The sequence below is a fragment of the Prionailurus viverrinus genome, chromosome A1, assembly GCF_022837055.1.
Source record: "Prionailurus viverrinus isolate Anna chromosome A1, UM_Priviv_1.0, whole genome shotgun sequence".
Taxonomy (NCBI): Eukaryota; Metazoa; Chordata; class Mammalia; order Carnivora; family Felidae; genus Prionailurus; species Prionailurus viverrinus.
Genome location: NC_062561.1, coordinates 80,415,164 through 80,432,798, shown reverse-complemented (window position 1 = coordinate 80,432,798; position 17,635 = coordinate 80,415,164). Strand labels below are relative to the sequence as shown.

Genomic DNA, 17,635 nt, shown 5'->3' with positions numbered 1-17,635 from the left:
GTGTGAGTGGAGGAAGGGCAGAGAGGGATAGGGAGAGAGAGAATCCCAAGCAGGCTCTGAGCTGTCAGCACAGAGCCCGACGTGGGGCTCCAACCCATGAGCCATGAGATCATGACCTGGGCCAAAGTCAGGTGCTCAATGGATCAAGCCACCCAGGCACCCCTGCGTATGATTCTTTTTAAAAGAACATAAAATGTTCCACTCATTCAAGTTTTTATGCCTTATTTTTGGTAATAGATGAATTTTATCTGGCTACAAAACAGCTGAAAAGGCAGAGAGAGTGAAGAAAAGAAGGCTTATCTGATGGTTCTGTTCCCCTCTCAGAAACGGAGGGCACCATTGCCCCATGTATCCACACACACACACCCTGTAAAACCACGCCCTGTGTGTGCACAATTGCCCTGTGCGTACACACACGTACACCCTGTAAAATAGTAATGTGTGACGCCTCTTGGCCTCCTTGCTTAGTGATACGACGCGGGTGAGGATGTCTGCACGCGCGGCCACGTGGGAATGTACTCTGTGCCCAGGCCTTCTGCATGGCATCTGGGTCACACCCACGTGGGGATGGGTACAAGTATCTGTGCTCACTTGTCTGCTCGTTTCCATGTCACAGATTGCTACAAGTGTAATTTGGGGGGGGGGGTCAATGTTTACACTCTTTTTTGAAAGTTTTGCCACAGGCCACCAAATTACCCCTGGAAAAGAGCAGCCATCTGTCTGGGGCCCTTTTTTGGTTTTTTATGGCAACTGCTTGTTATCAAACCTTAAAAAATATTTGTCAGTGTGGTAGGCAGAAAACTAGATAACATAAATCTCTGCTGAAGTAAGAAGTAGTTTGGAAATATTTCTAGTGGTGACTCATAGACCAGGGAGCAGACCTCATGGTTCGTTCATGAAAGCCAAGGAAAAGGGAAGTAAAGGAAAAATCCTTTACTGATACTGTAACTTTTTAAAAAAAAAGTCAAATCTTGTAGATTTTAAAAGGTAAATCCATTTAGAATATATTAGCTAAGATATTTTTTAAGTCCCAAAGATGTTTCTAAAGCCTCTTCTCATATTCAGATAAGAAAAATCAAAATATTGAATTCTGGTTTACTCCTACGTTTATTGCCTTGGTTGAAAGGGGAAAACTACATTAAGGGACTATGTGCAGATCTTAGGACTTTTAAAGATACTATTATGATGGCTTACATAAAAACATTAGATATAACAGGATTAATTTTGTTGAGTTTGTCGTCTTATATGAATGAAATTAAGCCTCAGAGTGACCAGAATTTATCCCCCCCCCCTAACGTTTTCAGATAATGCTGGGTTTTAAGGAGAGAGGCGAAACCATAAATACCCTTTTACAAGGACTCTGAGGCAGCCTTGGACATCCTTTCACCTAAAAATCTCTAATAAAATGATTTCTTTAAGAAAATACATTGAGAAATCAAAAGCTTCCATTGCATTTCATTTTATTGAAAGACCACCACATTCTGACTCAACTCACGGATGGCTCTCTGCGAGTTGTCCAAGGGAGCGTGCAACCAACCAAACACAGCAAACATTGTGAGCGCCTTCGTCCTGTTAATAATTGCGCTCCCGGTTATGATTTGTAGAAATCCTTATTTCCACGTGGCACGCTGCACAAAGCAGAGTGAAGTGCATTCGTGTTTGTTATGACAGGTCCGGAGCACTTGAAGGTCCGTCCTCACAGTGAGGAAAATAATTTTAGTGTAAGTGGGCACAGTCTTTATTTTTCCAGGAAAAAAGAAAAAAGAAGTTGAACACTGCTTTCTGCAAGACAATCCATATCGTCAGAAAAAGCCACGTATTTTTTCTTTTGTAGGGAGACAAAGGTGAAGCAGGTCCCCCAGGCCCACCTGGAATCGTGAGTAAAAATAATGTCTGGTCATCTGTGTGGGCGTTTGACAGTGAAGAGAAGGGGGTTGGGGCCACGGCATTCCTGCACTTACATTTGTATATAAAGAGGGTGCTTAGTTTTGAAAAGAATAAACTTATACTTTGTATTGCGTGGAGTTGGGCACTTACATTTTATTGTATTTGGATCATTTCCACATCCCCTTGGCCACGGAGAATGGAGAGATTTGCCCGTGGATAATGATACGAGCAAAACCATTTGAAACTGGCCTGTTAGGCAAAGTGTGAAGAGAAACAGGTCGCCCATAATCTGTCTGGAGCACAACAGTTTTTGTGTCTGCAAAGAACATTTTACCTCTAGTCCACGGGCATAGCTGTACCCGCCTGCGCTCAGTGCGTGCAGTGTCTTTTTCTTTTTAACAGTGAGCGTTCTTCATGTTTGCAAGTTCTCTGGGAACGACCGTTTTCAGTATCCTTCCAGAGAGCCGTGCTGTCGCTGGCTTAACCTGTTTTGTCCCCCCCAGTCTTCTTTGGAACGATGAAAATGTTCCCATTGCTTCGTTTGCTGCAGGTGGCGGGATGCCCAGTGCTCGCACATGTCTGCGTGTTCGCACGGCACTCAGGGACTTCTCCTTAGGGGGCGTTTCCTGGACTGGGGTCCCTGCGGCAGAGTACGGACCCCCCCGACTGCCGTTCACACCGCCACACAGGCTTGGGGTTCCCCTTTCCATACCTGTGATCAGGCAGCCACCTTCGAGTGGCCCGTGTGTAGCCTCATCGGCGGATTTTAATCTGTTCATTTCGTCACTACCAAATTCTATTTTAAGGGAAATATGCAATATTTGAGCTTGCCATTTCCCTTGAATGTCTGTGATTTAGAAATGGGGTGACCTAGTTCACTCCCTTGTCATGAGGCTGATGGTGTCGGCCTGTGTCCCTAGGCCCTTGAGGACGTCCCCACTGTGGTCCAGTGAAGTCTGCCTGTGCTGTTCCACACTGCCCGGGAAAATCTAATAGCCCTCTTTAAAGTAGACTCTTCGTTTTATGGCTTGTCGGGACATTTAGAAATTCCAAACCCGAACCTCAGAATTAGTGTTTCTCTAACCTCACCTCCCTGGCAAAGCTCCCACCGGGCCAATCATATTACAGGGGGCAGAGGGTCTGCCAGGAGGGCCCAGCGGAATGTCCGTTTTTTGTGTTGTCTTGACTGTCCCCTCCCTCCCCTTCCCCCACGGCTGTTTCTTTACTTCCACCTTTCCTGAAATCTCTGGAAGATGTTTGTTTTCTCTCTGCTCTTCTGTGATGCGCACCACCAGCTGCCCCCACACACCTCGGTCTCTTCTCTTCTGCCCCCAGGTGATCGGCACGGGACCCTTGGGAGAAAAAGGAGAGCGGGGGTACCCAGGGTCTCCAGGGTTGAGAGGAGAGCCAGGCCCCAAAGGTCAGTTCCTGTTTCTCCTCCGTCCTCCTTCCTCCTCCTCTGTCCCTCCCTCCCTCCTCCTTCTTACCTCCGCCTCCCCCTTTCCTCCCTGTGCCCTTCCTCCTGCCCCTCCTTCCTACCTCCCCCTCCTCCCCCCACTCTGTCCCTCCCTCCCTCTTCCTCCTTACCTCCCCCTCCCCCTTTTCTCTCTCTCCCCTCCCTCCCCTTCCTTCCTACCTCCCTCTCCAACCCCCTCCTCTGTCCCTCCCCCTCCCCCTTTCCTCCCTCTCCCCTCCCTCCTCCTTCCTTCCTACCTCCCCCTCCAACCCCCTCCTCTGCCCCTCCCTCCCTCCCTCCTCCTTCTTACCTCCCCCTTCCCTTTTCCTCCCTTTTCCCTCCCTCCCTCCTCCTTCCTCATCCCTTCTGTCTTTTTCTCCTTTACCTTTCCTCCATTTTCAACCCTACACGCTCCCATTTTGGTGACACTGACAGGCCTTGCACGACCGCGTGGTGACAGACCTGCTCAGGTCTGTCCTTTGTCCTGGTGCCAGGTCTCCCAGAGCCCATCTCTGCCTGTCTTGGTGGGGCCAGGGGCGCTGTGTTTCCCCCAACGCTCTTCCCTGGTGCCCGGCCCAGGGCCTTGTGGGCACAGATGCTCGGGCTTGGGGTGTCTGACTCTCCCCTTCTCTTTCAAGGTTTCCCAGGATTACAAGGCCAGCCAGGCCCTCCAGGTGAGTATCCTTGGCCGATTGTTTCAGATAACTGTACAACGTCTGTGTGCTTCATGTCTGGAACATGTTTGTTGTGTATGCCAGGGTCTGCCAGAAACGGCTGGCGATTTTGTGCATGTTTTTCTAGTTATGACAGCAAGGTGTGTGCACAGCTCTGGTCCTTTACTTTGTAAGTCACAGGCGGCCCTGCGGGTGTGTGCTCCTGGGGGTTCTCATGCCTTCTCAAGTCCCATAGTTCTCTCCCTGGTTTGGACCGGCCTCCTGCCCCCGCCGACCCCCAGGCTCCTTCCCTCCACCCACACCCCGTCCACTCAGGTCCCCAGTGTCTGGCAGGCCCCGCCCCCCCCCCCCCCCGCCTCACTCACCCCTGCCCAAGGATGCAGATCCTGTGTGTGGCAGGCCCCTTCACGCCCCCCAGCCTCATTGCCCCCCCACCCGAGATGCAGGTCTGCAGCGTCTGGCAGACCCTTTAGCATCGGTTCCCACAGTCCCTGTCTCTGGGGTGACTTTGTTTCTCCCTTGGGACTAGAATCAGGGCTGAAGCCTCCCTTACTGATCTGAGCACCTCTTCTCTGTGGAATCCCACAGCTCTTGCTTGTACTTGGTGTGTGATTGCATCACACCTGCTGCTTAGCTAGTGTTGGATCCTGTGTGTGTGTGTGCATGTGAACATGTACGTGTGTGTGCATATGAGCATGTATGTGTGTATGCATATGAGCGTGTGTGCATGTGAACATGTGTGTGTGCATGTGAGCATGTGTGTATGCATGTGAATGTGAGTGCATGTGAGCGTGTGTGCATGTGAGCATGTGTGTGAACATGCGTGCATGTGAGCGTGTATGTGTGTGTGCATGTGAGCATGTGTGTATGCATGTGAGTGTGGGTGCATGTGAGCGTGTGTGCATGTGAGCATGTGTGTGAGCATGTGTGTGTGTGCTCGTGAGCATGTATGTGTGTGTGCTCGTGAGCATGTGTGTATGCATGTGAGCATGTGTGCACATGAGCATGTATGTGTGTGTGTGTGTGTGTGCAGGCAAGCATGTGTGTATGTGTGTGAGTGTGTGCATGTGAGCGTGTGTGAATGTGAGCATGTGTGTAAGCATATGTGCATGTGCACATGGGAGTGTGTGCATGTCTGTGCACGTGCGTGTGTACGTGCTCTCCCAGTCCCTGGAGTGGGTCATACAGGCTGCGAGGGAAACCCACATGTGCCCTAGAATCGATACCACAGCCAAGCGCCTGGAATCCTTACATCTTTGGTTTTGTTTTTTATTTATTTTTGTGTTTGATTCTCTTTTGCTTATATTTTGCTTTCCCCTTTCTGACAGCGCTTTGGCTATAATGTCCCCCAAGCTCCTTCCTTGTCTCTGGAACAGACTGTACCCCAAGTCCGTCCCGCATTGAGGATTTGCCTCAGCCATTCTCAGGCAGGGCCTTCTCTGCCCGCTTTCCTGCTTTCCAGCAGAGCTTTTGGGTCGGCCTCTAAAATCACCCCATGTCTGTTTCCACCCACTTTCTTCCATGTGCTTAGGAACCATGCTGGGGCTTCTGTGTCCTCGTGAGCCTGTCACTTCCTGTCTCCCCTGGCATTCACCACATTTACTTTCCAAAACCATTCATCTGCCCGACTGTCTCCTAACTGACGGTGTTGGGAAAGGTCTTTGAAACTGCTCTGGCCTCATCTGCTCTCCCCTGGTTGGAGCCCTGCTGCGGGCCCAGAGCCCCACCCCCCAGGCCGCGGGGTCCCCTTCTGGGTCTGCAGCCCAAGCCCCAGGGACCGCCTTCGGTTCTTGCTGCACTGAAGAATGGGTTTGTCATGGATGGCTGCAGTTCCGCTCCTGGGACCTGTCATCCCTCGTATCCCTCGTGTCTGCGCTGCTCTGCTCTTGATTGAAGGCTGTGTGACAGTCCTGCCTCTGCCCTTGGCTGTCAGTCCCCCACCTCGAGGCCAGGGTAGAGCAGCCCCTGAGCTGGTGTTCTGCCGGCTCTTCTTGGTGCGCATCCCAGGGGCCCTGTCATCTTGTCCTGTAACATTTACAGCAGCCGAACTCGGCTTTCACGTTCACGCCTGACCTCAGGCTCCACCAGACCACCTTATTTGTCTTAACTTTTTGGCTGTTCCGTGTAGATTGCCGACGCAGTTCCCGTCCCCTAGGCCTCCTGTCCCACTTCTGCTTTTGTTCGGTGACATTTTTATGCCTTATCCTCTACGTGGAAATAGAATTGAGCCCCAACAGCCTTTTCATTCATGCAGTGGGAATACTATTTGCACCAAGAGAAACTCACAGGTTTTTCGCGTCTGTGTGCTAAGTCCTTTTCCTTAAAGCTAACTTGTAGGAGGCATTTGCCTGGCAACCTTCATGTGGTGGGAGGCCTGAAAATTTAGCTCGTTTTTACTTACCTAGAGCAGTTCCCCTCTTGGTGATGGGGACACCTTGTTTTACCCTGAACCGAGTTAGGAAAATTTGTGTGGCAGACGCTGAGCTCACACGATGATGGTGACATTTTGCTCTGGTTTCAGGCTTCCCGGTACCAGAGCTGGCAGGTGCTCCTGGCTTTCCCGGTGAAAGAGGGCAGAAAGGTGACCAAGGGTTTCCAGGCACGTCTTTGCCGGGACCAAGTGGAAGGGACGGGCTCCCGGGTCCCCCCGGGCCTCCTGGGCCCCCTGGACAGCCAGGTCACACAAGTAAGTTCTTTCCAGGACAGTTCACGTGTGTCTGGTGTGGGACGGGTGCCGGGCAGAGCTGCCTGGGTGTTGCGGGGAGGGGGGGCTGCGCTCCAGGGTTCTAGTGGGATACAGAAGGCCGGGCGTCCCAGGCTTTGTGAGTGATTTGTGTCCCACTTAGCATCTTTGCAATGCTAGTCATGCTACGGGATGGAACTATAAAACAGTAACCCTGGTCAGAGGAATGAGAAACATACCAGCCAGTTCTGAGGCTCTGGGCATCGAAATGAAAAGGCAAGGCAGCTGAAAACGGGACGCATTCCTGTTTATCCAGAGACACAGATTAGCACTAAGACACGCGCGCGCGAACAAAGAGGGGTCTGCAGGGGATGGAACGCACGACTTCTAAGTCGAATGGTACTTTGTGTGGATGTTTCCCGCATCAGCTCACTGTCAGAGCTGAGCACGGGATGTTAAACTCTTGATTCAGTAAATGGGGTCCTGGGGCCCCAGAGTGACACCAATGCAGAATGTAAGACTTCAGAGGAGTTAACTCCAGCGGGAACATGTGAGATTCTCATAAGCAGCATGTGCGCCTCGAGCACTGGAGACCCTGGTCTTCTGTGGGGCTGACGCAAGGGGGGGGGGGGGCCATGGCTGCAAGTACCAGGCGGCTTATTTGCCAGAATTCAAACACGTCTTTTTTTTTTTTTTTAATTTTTTTTTTCAACATTTATTTATTTTTGGGACAGAGAGAGACAGAGCGTGAACGGGGGAGGGGCAGAGAGAGAGGGAGACACAGAATCTGAAACAGGCTCCAGGCTCTGAGCCATCAGCCCAGAGCCCGACGTGGGGCTCGAACTCACGGACCGTGAGATTGTGACCTGGCTGAAGTCGGACGCTCAACCGACTGCGCCACCCAGGCGCCCCAAACACGTCTTTAAGAAAGGGAGTTCTCTTGGGCGAGGCTCCATACGGAGGCCAGATAGGAACTGGAGGGAACAGTTGATTCCAGGTGTGAAGCTTTACTGGGAAAGGATCAGCATGAATTTTCTTTGTCAAGGTGCCCAGGGCGGGGGTGGGTCTGTGACTTCGCAGGGATGCCCCCCCTTTTTCCCACGGATCTGGGAAAGGTGGAGAATGAAGATGATAGTGAAGTCCTATGACATTCAGCCCCGAGTCACTTTCTCTCCATGTGTCTGAGAGGGTTGTGAGTGGCCAAGGGGCCTTCGGGGTCACAGGTTTACTCAACAGGTACCCCAGGCACTGTCACAGTCCTGCCCTCCTGGGTGTGTATCCCGTGGGGGAGTGGAAGCCAAGTGAATTATGTGGTCTGCAGGAGTGACAGGTGCGGGCTAAACACGAGCAGCGAAGGGACCGCCAAGTTCTGGGTGAGGGTGCTTCGGGTCATGGGCCTAATTTAAGTGGAGTGAGAGGCAAAAATTGAAGGGGATGAGGCATGCAACCGTGGGGAAATCTGGGAGAACTTTTTTCGATACGTGTAATTTTTTTTCAGTACCAAAATAAGAACAAATTTCATGTAAAAACATGACCTTCCCACTGCTGTTAGTTGAGGAGGATGCGTCAGCTGAGTGCAGTGTGACATCTGCCATCCCCATGCCATGTTGTCCCATTTTGTTTATGTTAATTAAGTAATTCATCTGCATAACTTTGGGTTTTTTTTTTAACACTTATTTTATTTTTGAGAGAGAAAGACAGAGTGTGAGTGGGGAGGGGCAGAGAGAGAGAGAGAGAGACAGAATCCGAAGCAGCTCCAGTCTCCGAGCTGTCAGCACAGAGCCCATCATGAGGCTCGAACCCACAAACCGTGAGATCATGACCTGAACTGAAGTTGGGCGCTTGACCGACTGAGCCACCCAGGCGCCCCTTAAGTGATTCATCTATAAATGAGATTTTTGTTCAGTTGCACAGTGTATGTTAAAGAGGCGATGTCTTAAGATGAATTGCCCCCTGGGGGCCTGTCAGTAGCTCCTCAGCACAAGGCAGAGGTCTCTGCACCGCCCTGCCCTGTGCTCACCTGTGCCCACCGAGCAGTAACAGTCCGGTCTGGACTTGCGTCTTAGAACCGCTCAGAAATCACCACCATGTTCTTGCTTTAGACTTGAGGTTATTAAAAAAAAATTCTTTTTAGTGTTTATAGTTGAGAGAGATGGAGCATGAGCGGGGTAGGGGCAGAGAGAGAGGGGGACACAGAATCCAAAGCAGGGTCCAGGCTTCAAGCTGTCAGCACATAGCCCTATGTGGGGCTCGAGCCCATGAACCGCGAGATCACAACCTGCGCCGAAGTCAGAAGCTTAATGGACTGAGCCAACCCAGGCGCCCCATCTTCAAGTTGTTTTAAATTGATTTTCACAAGGATGTAAAGTTGCTTTCTTACGGGTGTGAGGGATTCTGCCTCAGATGAGGCTGGCCGGAGATGCGTTCTGGAAAAGGAAAGAAGTGAGTGATCAAATGTCTGCCCGTGTCCATGTGCCTGCAGTTGTAGGATCAGGGAGCTCACACTCCCCAGTGCTCACACAGCCTGGCGGTGCTGGCTCCTCACGGTCAGATAGTGTAGGGGCTGCTCTTGGAAGCATAAAAATGACAAGACTTTGTTCAAGAGCGGGAAGGGCCCAGCAGCCGTGGGCGGACCCTGGGACAGAGCAATCGCCACCTCAGGGCTCCTTACCGCCAGCGCTGTACCTCCAGGAGCCCCCCGGGAAGACATAAACCCCGAACCCACAGACAAAGCAAGAACTCTCTCTGTCTCCCTTGGACTGGAGTTTGCACACACTTGAAACAACCAGTCTCTTCTGAGCTCTGAAGGAAGTCATCAAGCAGGAAGGTTCAGGCCCTCTGTCCGGCCTTCTGTTTGGGAGAGCAAACCCACCGTTGCCCGTCTGGTGCCTTGTGCCCTGGAGAGAGCCGGGATGGGGGGCAGGAAGGTGATTCTGGCTGCTTCATTCAAGTCAGGGTGTGGGGACGGGGCATCAGGTGAGGGGCACGGCCTCTCTGCTGGCCGTCTCCCCTCCTGCTCGGACGCAGCTCGCTCACCAGGCTCCAGTCTGCAGTGAGGACCCGAGCGCCCAAGGGGGAGCCCTGGGGTGAATTGTTGGCTCTGTCGTTCTTCTTCCAAGATACTGGACGAGGAGACGTGAACTCTATCACCGCGTGTCTGAGCTACGAAGCAGTGCTTTTTCTAGCAGAACCCCCGACAGATGGTGTTTCCACGAGTGCAGTTTGTTTTCATGCCTCTTTACGTGCGTGGTGCTCAGAATTGGTTAGAAGCGTGTCCCCATGGACAGCCTGCATCTCTGAAACAATGATGACTTTGCTGTAAATTTGCTGAGGAAAAGAAAAAATAATAAAGTTCTTCAAGTCTCGGCTTTCAGTTCGCAAATGTACGGCCTCGCTTTTCTGGGCTAGTTTTTCAATCTGTAGAATAAGGACCCAGGTGTGTACCTTACAAGGTGAAAACGAAGGAAGGTACAGGACAGGGCTGATGAACTGAGAGGTGCTTTAGGATCGTAAAATCGATGTTTTAGCAGTGACGGTGTTGAGAGGTTGGATGGGTGCTGTGTGGGCCTGTGTTCAAATTAACTTTCCAGGATCGCTTTAAGGCAAGCTGAAGCTGAATTTCCGGCACGAACCAAATAGCCTGATGTACTTTGGTATCGCAGTAGGGGTGGGGTGAAGAGGGGGTGTAGATACCTGGTTTCCGTCTGGTGGGAAGGGTCCTGTAACTTTGAAAATCCATTCCAGATGGAATTGTGGAGTGCCAGCCTGGACCGCCAGGGGACCGAGGTGCCCCCGGAAGTCCGGGGCAACCAGGGCTGACGGGCGAAGTCGGAGAAAAAGGTAAGAGATGCCGATGTTTAAAAAAAATGATGATTGTGCTGGGGGATGTGACATATTTCTGCATACGGGGAGCATGAGCGTGCTCTTCCCTTATTCGGAACTCCTGTCCAAGTCTGTTTCTAGGATGTGTCTCCCTATAGCTCTGTCGGGATGTCCCATTGTTGGGTTTCCAGGAAAGAGAGAGAGAGAGACAGAGAGAGATGAGAGAGAGAGACAGAGACATAGAGACAGAGAGAGAAACAGACCAGAGAGACAGACAGAGAGCTATCAGCTGGGAGGCAACAGGGAGCCCCGGTCCTGACACGTAACCGCTCTACCCTCTAACGGCCAGCAGATTAAACCCTAAGACTGATATCTTAGCTCAGTCTTTTGGTTCAAAGTCTGGAAGATCCATTCTCAGAGAACGAATGGCTTTCTTTCAAGTGAGTCACAGATGTGTGTCCAGAACACTCCCTAGTCCTCTGAGCCCTGTTCCTGTAATTGGTGTGAGTGAACCTGCCGGCCTGGGGTGGCCGCCCACGCCCTCGTCTCTCAGTGTTAAGGTCACCATCTCCCAGTGCCTGCCGTAACGCCAACCCAGCACACAACAGCCTCTCTGCACACTCGTGCCGACAGTGGATTCTCATGGCACCAGTGGTGCCATCTGAGAGTGCCATGCCCCTTGGACGGTCCACTCTTGATGAGTGTCTCAATAACTAGAGAGTAGAGCCACTGGGAGACTGTCCCCAAAGCTAACCCCACTGGACACCATTGGTGGCCTTCCTCTGCAGATTTCTTCCTCTTCCAAAGTCAATGGCACAAATGCTGCATGGAAAACAGTTGCAGCTAACATCTAATTTGGGCAGCCACGTAAACCTCACAGGTGGAAGTGGTCTTAGCAGTCATCACGGAGGGCCACCAAGCCTTCGGTGTCATTAAAAACCAACGCATACTTGGTTTGTAACGAATGTCTCTCGTTACCAGATGGTTGGTACTTCCTGAGGTGGGACGTCCCTCCTTACGACACAGAGTCGGAAGCTTCTTTGTCCTGAGACCTCCACACTCTTGCTGTAGAACCACCACGTGTGAATCCCGTGCGGCCCAGAACTTAGCTGGCTGCCAGCTGACTTGTGCTGTCCCTGTCCCACAGATGGGCTCCTGTTTGTCCAGGGACACGGGCTGTATGTGTTGGTCCCATTGCTGTTCCCAGCAGCAGGTTCTGCCAGAGGGGAGCAGGCTTAGCAGTGCCGGGGCTGTGGTGCACCAGTCCGGGCCAGGCCAGCGCACGCGGGCCAGCCCGTCACTGCCCGGTAGTAGGGGCTTCTCCTCGCGCCGTGCCCTGATGAGTCCCTAGAAGCCAGGCATTTTAAGGTTTAGGACACGGGTTTATCTGAGACACCATATGGCCTTGTGGCTTAGTTTGAAAATCAAGACCTAAGATGTTAGAATTTCCAAAAAAAAAAAAAAAAAAAAAAAACCACGAGGCATTTTCTCCCTTTTTATCTGTGCTGCAGTCTCTCTCCCTTTCCGTCCTCAGTATCGGGTCACGTATGTGTTCCCGTTTTCCTGGCTTTTCATTCCCATTGGTCACCCATCAGCCTGTAACCAGGTTTAACGTCCAGGAGTTACAGGTGTGGAGTTCGCTAAAAAATGCAACATCAGAGAGAAAGGTGATGGGAGGTTTTCAAGACGGAAACAAAACTAGAGCAGCCAGATCTTTCCAGGCTGTGAGCAAGCTTCATTTCCAGATCACCTTTTGGCGAGGCAGCGCCCGTCCTCGTGCAGGGCAGAGGGTCCCGGTGCCCCGGCAGTGGCCTGTGAAGTGTGCGGAGGGTGGCGGGCGGGCCCCGGGACGGGCACACGCCACCGGTTAGCACAGCAGAGGTGTCTGGGGTGGGTATTGGATGACCAAGGACACTGCACCGAAGCAGGACGCCATTAACAGTGGCTCCATTTTCTGTTCTGCCACCGTGCTGCAGACACTTGCATTCTCGCGTGCATGTGAGGACCTCTGTGTTCCCTTTGCAGGTCAGAAAGGAGACAGTTGCCTCATCTGTGACACAGCAGGACTTCGTGGGCCCCCTGGACCACAGGGACCCCCGGGAGAAATAGGTGAGACCCCGGACGTGAGCGGGACCAGGCCAGAGTTTGCTTCTGCGGGTTGGAAATCACACTGAAACGAATCTTACGCCATGAGAGACCACACATCTCTGCATTTAAAACTAAAGCATAAAACAGAAAACTTTCGGTCCCACTTCCAGGATTTGCCTACTTTGTTGAAGGTCGTCCGGATGACCTGCAGTTTGGCACCAGAGAGACCTTCCAACAAAAGGGTGATAGCATACAGTTCCCTTAGCTCCACAAATTGAGTTCTCTTGAACGAAATGAACAGAAGGTTTCTGGTTAAAACGGTTCCTGGCGTGTGGGTGGGGGCACTTGTCACCAGCTGCTTCAGTGGCTCTTGTCCACATCTGGGGTCGCTTTTCCCCTTCCCGAGTCCACCTTGGGCACGTTCGTTACTACTGCATTGGGAGTCTTCAAACACCATCTGCTTCTATGAAGGTCCCTCTATGCTCTTGATTCTTTTTTTATTACTTTTTGACTTTTTTCAATGTTTACTTATTTTTGAGAGAGAAACAACATGAGCAGGGGAGGGGCAGAGAGGGAGACACAGAATCTGAAGCAGGCTCCAGGCTCCGAGCTGTCAGCACAGAGCCCGACATGGGGCTCAAACCCCCAAGCCGTGAGATCACGACCTGAGCCGAAGTTGGACGCTGAACTGACTGAGCCCCCCCAGGCGCCCCTGTGCTCTTGAATCTTGAAAAGGAAAGGTGTGGGGTTATTAGGATGTGTCTCATCCATGATGTGTCCTACCTCCCTTGTCTTCCTAAAGGTTTCCCGGGACAGCCAGGGGCCAAGGGCGACAGAGGCTTACCCGGCAGAGATGGCCTGGAAGGACTGCCTGTAAGTAAAGCCGTCTGGTTGGAGTACTTAGTAAAAGTAGCTGCCGAGCCAGCTAACAAAGGTGTATGCTGCTGCATTTGTGAGCATGGTTTCTGCAGTGTTATTGGGGTGCTGGCCCAGTGTGGCTGTCTAGAACAGTCTAGAACAGTCTAGAATCACTCCACATGTCCACCCGAGGGTGAGCAGGACTGTTCAGGCCAGAATCCACATCTCAACCGCCTCTCTCCTCACCTGGCCAGAATTCAGTTGCCATGTCCCTGTGTCCAGGGGCAGCGGCTGCTGTGTGTCACCTCCCCACAGGGTCTCTGGGGACTCTCGAGACCCGGGGTACCACAGGGGCCCCTCCAAGCAGCCGCGCTCCTGAGGTCGGCCGCCGACCTTCTGCGTGAGCATTGCCCGTCACAGCAGTAACTTAAAAACGCGCCATAAGTTCAGCACGGGCAGTTTCCGTGGAGAGACAAGCACTGGCCTGTTTCCTTCGAGGAGTTTGGAACATTTTCATTCTTCGTCTCCCAGAGGTGTTCGGAAAATTCCTGTCACCTGTATCTACCGTGGGGGTGCTTTCCCGCATCTGAAAATGAGATGCCTCTCTTAAGTCGATGTGCAATCTTTCAGTTAAATGAAAATCAGCTCCTAAACTTTTCTCATTTGTTTAAAAAGAAGCCATTGAAGGGAGCGGTCATCATCTCAGACACTGAAGGGCGCTTTTGGTGCACGTGGTCCGCTCTGTCTCTAAAGCGTTTAAACCTGAAGGCCTCGTTCTCGTATTTTCTTTGTTCCTCTAAGCTTTGCAAGCATTAATGAGTTTCTCCACTTCCTTTCATGACTTTTTTTCCATTTTTCCTCTCTTTTTTCTTCTGTCAAAGTCAAATCTTCAGCGTTATCCTTCTTTGAGGTAGCTCTTTAACTTTGCAATCTTTAAGGATGTCGCCGGCAGCTTTTATGATAGCAGGTCAGGACAGAAGTGGGCGTTGACATAGCCATGAAGCAGCTGGGATTGAGCGATGCGTTTTCTCCTTTTGAAGTTAGATCTTGGGATTCTGCTTCCAGAACGTCCCTGGTGCCTGGGGAGCTGAGTTAGAAGTCGCAACTGTTTAAAATATTTCTAAATAAATTAGAAGTTCCCATAACTGGGAAGCCATGGCTCTGGTGGGGATCAAAGACAGAAGAGCTTTGAAGAAGCAGAAGAGGATGCTTTTAACCTCTGGACAGGGTCCTTATCTACTTGGCCTTCCTGGAAACTTCCTGCCTTGACTCTGCCTGAAACCCCATGCAGACACCAGCCCCCCAGCCCCCAATCTAACAAAAACGGGACAAGAGGAAGAAGGGAGAAGGACAGTTGAGGACACGTCCTCATGAAGAAGAAAATAAAGAGAATGTACGACGGAACTTCTAATCCCCACGCCTTCCCCATTGGGAACTCCGAGCTCCTTTCTTTCTGCAGATGCCAGAGGTTTCGAAAAATTGTTTTATGGGTAAATAGTTTAATCGAGAAGGTAGTAATTTTCCTTTGATTTGAAGCTGTCCCGTGACTCCATGGCTTACCTGGCTCACAGATGGGGTCCTCTTATTTCAAATGTGTCTGGGGGCTGGTGGAGGTGCCCAGGAACCAGCAGAGCATCCCGGCAAGCAGGTGATAATGACAAGAGATGAAATGCTCTGGCTTCCTATTTGATTTAGGTAGCATTTCTGTGACATGTCCTTTTGCAAGCCGAGTGTTTGATTTGGGGACCAAGGGACAGGCTGGCTCCTGATGGGGACCTGAGCGGCTTTCGCGGTCATCGGGATGGTCTCTTGAAAGGAGTTGTGCTCTTTAGAAGCAGCCTGTGTAGCCGCTGGATCTTCTCTAATTTACGGAGCCAATGCCAAGTTTTCAAGGCAGTGTTTGATTCCTCGTCACTTCTCTCAAGAGATGTGGATCCAAAGACCTTTGAATCGCCTAGGATTGAGATGTTCCGGGGCAGGGAAACCACATGAGGTGTCCTCAGATCAAAATGTCACCTTTCAAAAAAGAATCAAGATTTCTTCCTTGAAGGATAGCTGGCGAGGTCACCATTATGAAGATAAAGAATTATATTTCCTCGCCCTGTGCTTACAGAAAACTGTGTTCCTAGGCTGTGAATCTTCACCGTAAAGGAACACTGATCTTTCCAGGTTGAGAAAAATCTACACCGGTGGTGATTTCTTACACTGGTGTTCATTTTTTACTGGTGAATATTGCTAGGTCTTCTCCCCCTTCCTCCAGTCCCCCCTAGCTGCAGACATTCAGGACACGAAGTTAGCCTTACGCCTGCCCTCCATGCCCTGAAAGACGGATGGGAGAGAAAGGTGTGCAGACACGCGTTCTTAACAAAGCAGAGCAGTTTCTGTAATGAGGACCGAGCTCTGTACCATGGAAACACAGGACACTCGTCAGGAAGGGCTCCACAGAGGAGTCTCGGTGTAGCTGGGACTTGAGGATCCACAGGAGCTAATGTTCCCTGGGGGGAAAGTGCTCCAAAATACCACAACCCCTTTTAACTAAATAATGAGTTTTCCACACCCCCCTGCCAAAGTGCTCTGCGTGTTCGTCCCTCACCTGCTATGTGCTTTCAGTCTCTGCCCTGCGCAGTTGGATGAAGAGTCGGGAGTGACGTGCCGAGGGCCGTGACCCATGGTGGGTACACGATCGATGGTACCTGCTTTAAAACCTAGAGATTGTATGAATTTAGGTCCCGGCCCCTTCCTTTCTTTCTGTGTGCGTGTGATTTGCGTACATCCAAGAGCCATTTCCAAGGGAGTGGTGAGACGGAATTCAAGTGAAATGAATTGTCCCCAGAGTCTAAATTCCGCCAAGTCGGGCAGGGAGGCTGAAGGGCTTTCTTTCTCAGGCCTGAGGGAACAAACACTTGAGATGATGATTTGAAACCTTGTGAGCCCGGGTTCTCAGAGCGGCCAGAGGAAAGACCATCTGTGGGTGTGGGCGTTCCTTGATTTAACTTTCCAGGAACTGGGGAATGTGCTAGGCTGTGTCTCTTGGGAAAGTCCCTTCTGTTCTGCTGACTGCTCACAATGACAGTGATGGAACTGGCCCGTGCTCACACCCAGACTTTGCTCTCCTTGTTGTCTGTCCTGTCTGCACCCAGAAACCCTCCTCCGGTTCCTGGGCCTAGGACGCCCCGCACTCAGCAGCTTCCGACAGTCGCTAGAATGTTCGTGTGAACGTCAACAGTTGTAAGCACAGGCAGGTTATCTGGGGCCTGCTCTACAACGTGGGCACCACTCCCCCCTCCCCCGCCCTAACCTAGTCTCTGTGCGGGATACTTAGTACAGAGTTTTTGCCAGGCGTTTTCAAGAGGAGCACAGGAAGCGAGGTCAGATCAGGGCTTTGTCACAGAGCTGTTGACTGCTGCGGAATGAAGGAGCTGAAATAGGTGACCATTTTTCGGGGAGGTGGCTTCTTGATATCACTGTGGACTGAACCCCGCTCGTGCTGGGTCACTCTGTGGACAGACGCCTTTGCTTTGTGCTTGCAGGGACCGCAAGGTGTGCCAGGGCTGATGGGCCAGCCCGGAGCCAAGGGAGAGCCTGGCGAGATTTACTTCGACGCACGGCTCAAAGGAGACAAAGGGGACCCGGGCTTCCCAGGCCAGCCCGGGATGCCAGGCAGAGCAGGCACTCCGGGGAGAGACGGCCACCCGGGTCTGCCCGGCCCCAAAGGCTCCCCGGTATGTTCATCTCCAGCCTTGGGAAACGCACATTAGAAGCAGGTCTGCAGAGAACGCAGGAATGAGTTATTTGAATCATGTCTACGTATTTTTGTTTGGATGGGTCGTTGTTACCCATGAACTAATTCAGTGGCTCATGTAGAAACTGACGGGTGTGAACGTCGGCGTTGATGCTGTTGGCTGGGGTGGAGGGGTGACCATGCATAGGCGTCTCCTGATGTGTTTCGGGCCGCCAGAGAGACGTCTGTGTGTCGGATTCCGGGTGTCAGGTGGGAGGTGGCGTTTCAAGTTAGCGGGGTGCGAGACATCCTTGAAAGGTCAGTTCCAGATACAAATACTTCAGTCTTTGAAATGTATCCTTGTGTGGGGCGGGAGGGCGAGTGCCCAGCCTGGACAAGAAAGCCAGGGTCATTTATTAACTGCCAGATGACCCTTGTCGGAGGGT

The 17,635-nt window shown here is 51.6% G+C and overlaps 1 protein-coding gene across 1 annotated transcript in view; it reads left to right on the top strand.

Annotated features, from left to right (window-relative positions):
- The window catches only part of COL4A1 (collagen type IV alpha 1 chain), a 157,077-nt gene that overhangs the window by 105,400 nt on the left and 34,042 nt on the right, over positions 1–17,635 (top strand). Inside the window, exons 18-25 of the mRNA XM_047852731.1 lie at positions 1,835–1,876; positions 3,223–3,307; positions 3,982–4,017; positions 6,539–6,703; positions 10,445–10,540; positions 12,548–12,631; positions 13,413–13,483; positions 16,999–17,190. Of these exons, the coding sequence (XP_047708687.1) occupies positions 1,835–1,876; positions 3,223–3,307; positions 3,982–4,017; positions 6,539–6,703; positions 10,445–10,540; positions 12,548–12,631; positions 13,413–13,483; positions 16,999–17,190 (771 nt within the window). The remainder of the gene's footprint in view (positions 1–1,834; positions 1,877–3,222; positions 3,308–3,981; positions 4,018–6,538; positions 6,704–10,444; positions 10,541–12,547; positions 12,632–13,412; positions 13,484–16,998; positions 17,191–17,635) is intronic.